Here is a 7,725-nt window from a genome sequence, read left to right on the forward strand (position 1 = left end):
GAGGATACTATTAATCCTGTCGAAAACTCTGTTGATGACTCTGCTGATGACTCTGTCGAAACCCTGCCAGAGACTCTGCCGATTTTCTCACCTAGCATGGCATGACTGTGTGCGTGTTATATATGTATATATAAAATTTTTTTTTAAATTTGTTGCTCTCATTGCAACGAAACCCAACGCGCGACTGTACTTGCAAATCAGTGTGAATGAAGGAATGGCAAAAAAACGGTTGAATCAAAGCTGTGTGTAAGAGTGAGAGATCAATGGCAAGAGAATGCTCGTATCTCACACACACGCCGCGAATCAAACGGTGAATTGTCTATTCTCATTCTTACTGGCCGCTCGTGTGTCCCTGTCTCTTTCTCGCATGTAACTGTCGCTTGCAAAGAAAACTAAAAGCGCGTGGCACATCGACAACGTATATGCGACCTTTAAATACCCTAACCACAAATATGCATCTATATATATATAAAAGAATGTTTAATTCTGAGTGGACTCCGATATATATAGTAATGAATACGCATACATATAAAATTTTCACCCTTATGTGGACTCATATATATATATATATATATATATTAATAAATGTGCATACATATATATATATATTTTAATATTTCCCCCATAATACTCATCAAGGTCCCTGCTCGGGCGCCATCTGTAAGGAAGCTCTGGCTGGGGTACAATTCTCAGTCCCAGAGTCCAGTCTACAGAACATTTATTTGATCTGGAGACCTTGACAAGTATTAGGATAAGGGATCGAGACCAACTGAAGGTGGGAAAGGGAAGGGAAAGGAGTAGAAGGAGAGTCCAAGAGGAGTAGCAACGACTGATCTCGTCAGCCAAGCGAAGCCCGCTTGGCCGAGATCCGTTGCCTCTTGAACTGGGAGAAGGAAGCGTGAAAGGAAATGTTAGTGGGGTTATTAGATAGGGATGGTGAAGAGGAACTGCAACAACTGATCTCGTCTGCCAAGCGAAGCCCGCTTGGCCGATATCCGTTGCCTCCTCACCTTGAGTGACTGAGCCTAGGGACCAGCGACTGACTTCGACCGCAGGAGAATAACTCATCCTGCCGAAGTCCGCTGATCCTTTGGCTCCACTCAAATAGTTAAGTGGGCAAGGAAAAGGGAAGGGAAAGGGTATACGAAAGTTCAGTGCCGAATAAAGAAATAATGCCGGGTTCGATTAAGTGATCATGTTGTAATATTTATTAATAATTAATTAATCCTAAACATTTTTGGAAATCTGGGGCCCTACCGCACTCAAGTAGAAATAAAGGGGGACTTTGGTCACGGGCTCACCTGTTACTCCTGAAGGATCTCTCTCTAGTCTTGGTTTTTTCCTTGGTGGCACTTGTTGGTTTCTCTCACTGTTTCGCAATGCGACTGAACACTCACGTGGCTACTGGCGAAGTGATTTTCTCCTAATTCTAACTCGCTGTCGAAACCCACCCTTGCTCTGCCTACTTATGTCCTAACGGTGAAAACATACGATGCGTCTTGTGCTTTGGCACGCGTGACGATCGCCGTCTCTCTTTTTTTTACTTTCGATTCTTTGCTTTTCCATTTGGCGTCAGCTCGCGGCGCAGCGACCGATGCTGAGAGATTGCCCACTCAGCGACGCGTCGATGCCGCTGCCACGTCAAGTCGCTAGTCAGAAAGAGATAGATTTAGAACATGAGCATCGTCTGTCGAAAAGAACTACAGTTAATTCCATGTTGGAACATTTAGATATGCCCTCCATGGGCGTAACGAAAGATAACCAACAAAGGGGCCCTGCATGGGCGTAGTTTACTTAAATATATACATCAGAAGGGGAACGGTAATGGGATGTCGTTCTTTATTAATAAGTTCGGGCCTTTAAATAGGCCAAAGTTATGCAATTTTGCCTTATGCAGGGCCATGTGCAGGCCAACATAACTGGCAAGTTAGACGGCCGTCTTGCAATGAATATGTTAGTGGCCTACACTGCGAGTGTGTGTACTTATGGATAAATTGAATAAGCCTCTATGGTGTACCGCACCATACATTATCATAAGAACACTACACCGTTGCTATATGTATATTACAAGTGATGTCAGATTTATTGAAGTTGGATAACAAAGGAATCCTTCCATTTTTTTAGAAACTCAAGCAACGGACAGCCCAACAAGTTTTGGTAAAAGTAAACATAATAATCTCGCATAGAACCTCGGGACACAAGCGGGACTACCGTCATTATTAATTCGCTGAATACCAAAGTTTCAGTTATAACCGAATTAAGAATGCAGTTGAATTTCGTTATAGGATAATGATGACTAGGATTGTACTTACTCGATAAGTATGTAGTCGAAAAGAAGTCTGCCAATAAATTAGAATTGGATTGATCAGAAAAGGCCGAAACTGTATTAAAACATCAAAGAAGCTATCTTGCTTCAAATCCTTTTTCTGTGTCTTAATGCATCGTCATCAATAATTAACTTTAAAGTTGAATGTTAGCTGTCCTCGAATAATACCATAGAACTAGTTCTAGATGCTACGCAAAAATATGCATCAGAAGCAAAAATCAGACCCAGAAATTGGCCAGAAATCGAATTCTGCTAGCCAGCGAAACCTCAAGCGACTATCAACAAAATAATTACACCCAAACGGCAGCAATATTGGGAAGGTTAAAGTCCCCAAGGTTCATAATACACAATCATAGTCTCTATCACAAAACAACTCGAGTATAGATTTAAAAGATTCTAAGTGGATCGTTTTAGAATTGGATCAAACTGTATGAACAGGCAACAAAGATAGAAAAGAGAATAACAAAATCATTAACTCATAACAATTCAATATTGTCGTAAATAGGAGGCGTTATCAGTCCCGATGATAGAGCGGAATCTACTGATCAATTTTAAAAATATTGAAATTCAAGGGTAACTCTATTGCATCAAAAGTGTTCCGTTTTAACCATGTCTCAGTAAAAACAATTACGTTAAAATCAAACGGCAGACTATCTATAAGGATTTCAAAGAGTTTAATATTAATGCCTCTAAGATTCTGATAGCCAACAGAAAGGTTCGGTTAGGTAGGACCTGCGGACACCCTGTATTTTAGGTGCCTGCGAGCATCCCATAATCGTTTCATTGCAGCCTCAGAATCTGCGTCGCCCGTTGGCTTCTAACGTTACTTTCTGACAATTGGTTGTATAGACAATGTTATTTTCGAACATTTTTGGAGCTGTCTATGGCCGTAGCCCGTACCCCAGTGCTTTCGCTACTAATACCGCTAATGCTAGTATTGTTGTAAGTTTTGATTTATTTATATTTAAACAAAAACACAAAATCGACAGCAAGAACTCGCGAAATGAAAATAAAATTCGGATGCTGAAATTATTATTAAACCGACAATGAGTTTAAAAGTTATAGAAAAGTATTTAATCGCGAGAAAAAAATAAAATTTGATAAGCGCGAAAAAAACACGTCCGTCCTCTGCAACGAGTGAAAGTTTTGATGTTTGGTATTCTAAAGCCCGTACTCTGCGAAATGCAAAAACTAAAGAATTGCTTTCAAGTAATTCCACGCCAATATTGACATCCTTGAAACAGTATATATGTAGATATGGTTTGCGTCGGTCAAACAAGTGCTACCACAATTATGAAGTGCCTAAAAAGTATCTAGATATATTACACCATTAGACACTATGGGATCGTACGAAAAGTAAATTGTGATGATTTAGATCAATTACTAAACATTCTGTATAAACAAATCATTTATAACAAGCAAATATAATATGCCAATTATATAACTCAAACGATAGTTAATTTGGCGATGGCAGAAGATTTATTTTTACGACGATACCGTCTGATAAGTTTTTTGTTTGTACCTGCCAAAGTATCTACATTCTTAATAACTACGAAATCCCCTTCGTCAAAACTAATGGCAGGGGGGTGATGCTACGCATAATACTCAGCATTATATTCTTGAGACTTGACAATGTTACGAAAGGCCAATATCCGGACGTCTACCTCTGAGGCATCGACCTCCGCCGTCCTCTCACCCAACCGGTCCACAGGTTCCGTCAGTTTACCTAGCATAGGACCCAAGACACGGTTAACCCGCTCGACTTGGCCGTTGGCCCGGGGTGAGGCAGTGGCATTCTGCACATGAATTATATTATTGGCCCTTAGAAATTCGGAAGAAGTAAAGCAGGTACCGCGGTCGCTGATAATTCGGCGGGGTCTACTGTAATTTGCAAAATACTGGATACAATCTCATTCCTATCGTACGGTAGTGCCGGCATATCTTTCCTCAATATATCAAATGACTTCAGGACAGCAGTGAGTTTCGTATTTATACATTCAGTAGGTTTATTCATAAGTACTATAACTTTTTTTTCATATTTCTTTTCTTTAAGTTTACAAAGTCTAATATTAATTTTGTACAGGAGATCTGCCTATAATCATCGGCAGTTCGGTTGCCTTGTCCGGCAAAACTTCAAACGTATGTATTATCTCAGTACTGAGGAGGTGAACAATACACTGGACTTGACCAAGTGACAGAAGTTGACTATTCCCTAAACCACGGCAGTTCAGTCTACTGGGGCTAAGACGGCAGTTGGAGGGGACTTCACATCGACGGAGAAAACTCTTCGGGCTGCCCGAATCGAGAAGGGAAAACATATTTATAAATTTCCTATCTGGCACTTCATCACAAACAAAAGCAACACTCAGCAGTTGTAGATGGCTTAATTTATCTCCCACATCATCAGCAGCGGCGGCGGCAGTGGTGGCGGCGGCAGTTCCCATCCGAGACGGGCAGTTTTTGTAGATGTGGCCCACTGTGTCATACTTAAAGCAGGAATTCGGCGGTCTGATTGGTTTCGGGCATTGGTTTTTGTAATGCCCCCATCCCGAGCAGTTGAAGCATCTGGTCCCACTCGTGGCAGGGCCTGAAAATTTATTCCCAGACGACAAAGCAGTTGGTGTTGGCTGCACCTTCACACTGGCGCTTTGTTTGCAGTCGGCCGCCTGTACACGGGAGCGCTCGTAGCGTTCCAGTAGGGGCTTCAGTTCAGCCAGCGTGCGAGCTGACCACAACATGCCGACTCTAGTAGAGCCGTCCCGCAGTCCATCGATGATCAGGTCGACAAGCTCGTTCTCCGGAATCAGAGCATTCATCGCGATCTCCTGCATCTCGATTGCATACCTCAAACATCCTTCGCCTGTCCTAGTGCGCCGGCTACGCAGAGCGTGGTACACCTCTTTAACACGGCGCGAGCGTCCAAACTCTCGGAGAAGGATTGATTTGAGTTCCCCGTAGCTGTGCACCGATACCATGCGCAGCAACACCGCCGCAGTACCCTCCAGTATGCGGCGGCATGCAATCAGGCGTAGAAGTTCGTTTAGCTGTAGGATTTCGAACGCATCCTCCAGATCGTTCAGCAATTTTATTACGTCGTATGCGGTATCAGCTGAAAATCGAGTAAGCATGCTCTCGATAACACTCAAGTCACTGACCTGCTGCCTCGGTGCTCGGGATTCATCCATACTCTGCTGCAGCTTGAGGATCTGCTGCTGCAGCTGTAGCAACTCATGCTGTTTTCTGAGCGTCGTCAGTTGCTCGTCCAGGCTGGGGGAGGCGGAAGCAGCAGATGTGATTGGTCAGCGGCCAAGGGAACGTTAGAGTCAGCGACGGGTGCGGCAAGCGAGGCAGCAGTATGTACAGGTTCCGGCATGCATGGCATCGAGCCGGGCGGCTGGCGTCATCGTCAGTTGAAGAGCAGGAGTAATACCGGAGGTACCAGTGGCGCGAATCGCGGCCGACTGTACAGCGGGCAGGGCAGCGGTAGGCTCGGCAGCGGCAGGCTCGGAAGCGGCAGTCGAGACAGCAGCGGGTACTGCAGAGGCAGGCATGTAAACCGCGGGCACGGCAGCAGCGGGTACGGCAAGCAAGGCAGCCGCATGCATGGCGGACATGTAAGAGGCGGGCACAGCAAAGGCGGGTACGACAGCGAAGGGCACGGCAACAGCGGGTGCGGCAACGACGTCAATGGCAGCGGCGGGTACATCGGCCACAGGTACTGCAGCGGCAGCCACAGCAGGGGTTGCGGCAGCAGCGGGCACTGCTGCGGCGGGTACAGCGGCAACAGGTACTGCAGCAGCAGGCACAACAGGGGTGCGGCAGCAGTGGGTCGGGCAGCGGCGGGCACAGCGGCATCAGTGGATATGACGATGGGTACGGCAGCAGGAGACACGGCAACGGGGTCAGCGGCAGCGGCAGTGCTCAATGATGCGTGCATTCGGCGAATTTGCACGAGTGTGGCGGACAGCGGTACTTCAACTCCGCTTGCGCGGAGAGCTCTCACCATCTCCTCTTTGGTAATTCCCCATCGTGGAGCTGGTCAGGACAATTTGACCTGAAATGATTAAAACTTGTCAAAAGATTTGGCGTGTACAAAAATATATATATTTCCGGGTAGCTATCCCACTTCTCAGATATAATATGTCAATTATTTAACTCAATCGATAATTAATTTGGCGATGGCAGAAGATTTATTTTTAATTTTCGCAGCTAGTGCGTCTGTCTTGTTTCTGCGTTTCCGGGAAAAAAATGACAACTTCCAGTGTGGCCTTAGCCGCATACCGATAGACGCCTTAATACGAACAGTCGAGACTTAAAATACTAACTTACTACTAACAATCGATACTTAGAAATACTGACATCGATATATGTGTAAACATTTAACATAATTCATAAATAACTGGCATATTACACAAAAAATAATCAGCATTTTTTTGGGGTTTTTTTTTTCATTTTTTCTCCTGTCAAAAGCTTTTTTTGGTCGACAAAAGTTGGCAACACTGGTTGTGTTCCAGGGTGGTGTAGTTTGTTGCTAAAGTGTTGTTGGTTGGCAAGGAAAGTTCTGTAATTTGCTATATTTTATAATGTAGTCTATTGTAGAGTTGTGGATTGGTTTTTTGGTGGTCTATATGTTTTAAGTATGTTGCTGATAGGTGAGATTTTTGAAGTGATCAGAGATTTAATAAGGTTGGCTGTTAGAAGTTCTCTTCTGTTCTCTAAAGAGGCAGTTCGTGCCTCGTATAGAATATTTTTGGTGCGAGTTTTTTTAAATGCTCCAAGAGCGATTCTAAAGCCTGTGTTGTTGACTTGATGGTGCGCAGGGTTGAGTTTGGACTCTTGCCATATATACGAAGCCCGTAGTCTGCTTTTGCGATTAGGATGGCTTTGGTTATGCCTAGAAGGGTGGATGTATTGAAGTTAAATTTTGGATTTGAAAGGCATTTTATTATGTTTGTTGCTAGCGTAAGGTTGTGTGTGAGTTGTTCGGTGTGAGCGTTTCATCTGTATTTGTTGTTAAAGTGTAGGCGTAGTATCTTTACTGATGTCTCGTTTTTGATTTGTATTTGTGGTAAGTGTGCAGTTACAATTCTGTTTTTAGCAAACATGCAGGTGCTTGCACTTTGTGCTGGAGAGCAGTTAGTTATAGTGTTTAGAATGGGGATAAGGTTTATGTCAATGTTTTTACTGTTATTTAGTTTAAAAATAATATTAAAGTCGTAAGCATACGCACTTAAGCTGGTATTAGGATGTTGGATGAGAATTTCAGAGAGTTTAATCTAAGCCGTAAGGATTACGGAGAGCGGTGATCCTTGGGGGATCCCGTTGGGAATGGGATATAAGAGGTTTTTTGATAGGCATAATTCGGTTTGTTGTTGTGTTATCAAGATTTTTTAGCATGG

General features: G+C 43.7%; 1 protein-coding gene across 1 annotated transcript; it reads left to right on the forward strand.

Moving 5' to 3' along the window:
- The first annotated feature begins 5,556 nt into the window (after window positions 1-5,556).
- Window positions 5,557-6,384, forward strand: LOC124461126 (loricrin-like). The gene has a single exon (XM_047012684.1). The coding sequence runs from the start codon at window positions 5,557-5,559 to the stop codon at window positions 6,382-6,384; it is 828 nt and encodes a 275-aa protein (XP_046868640.1).
- The last annotated feature ends 1,341 nt before the right edge of the window (window positions 6,385-7,725 follow it).

This window comes from Drosophila willistoni, unplaced genomic scaffold (assembly GCF_018902025.1).
Source record: "Drosophila willistoni isolate 14030-0811.24 unplaced genomic scaffold, UCI_dwil_1.1 Seg209, whole genome shotgun sequence".
NCBI classification, from domain to species: Eukaryota; Metazoa; Arthropoda; class Insecta; order Diptera; family Drosophilidae; genus Drosophila; species Drosophila willistoni.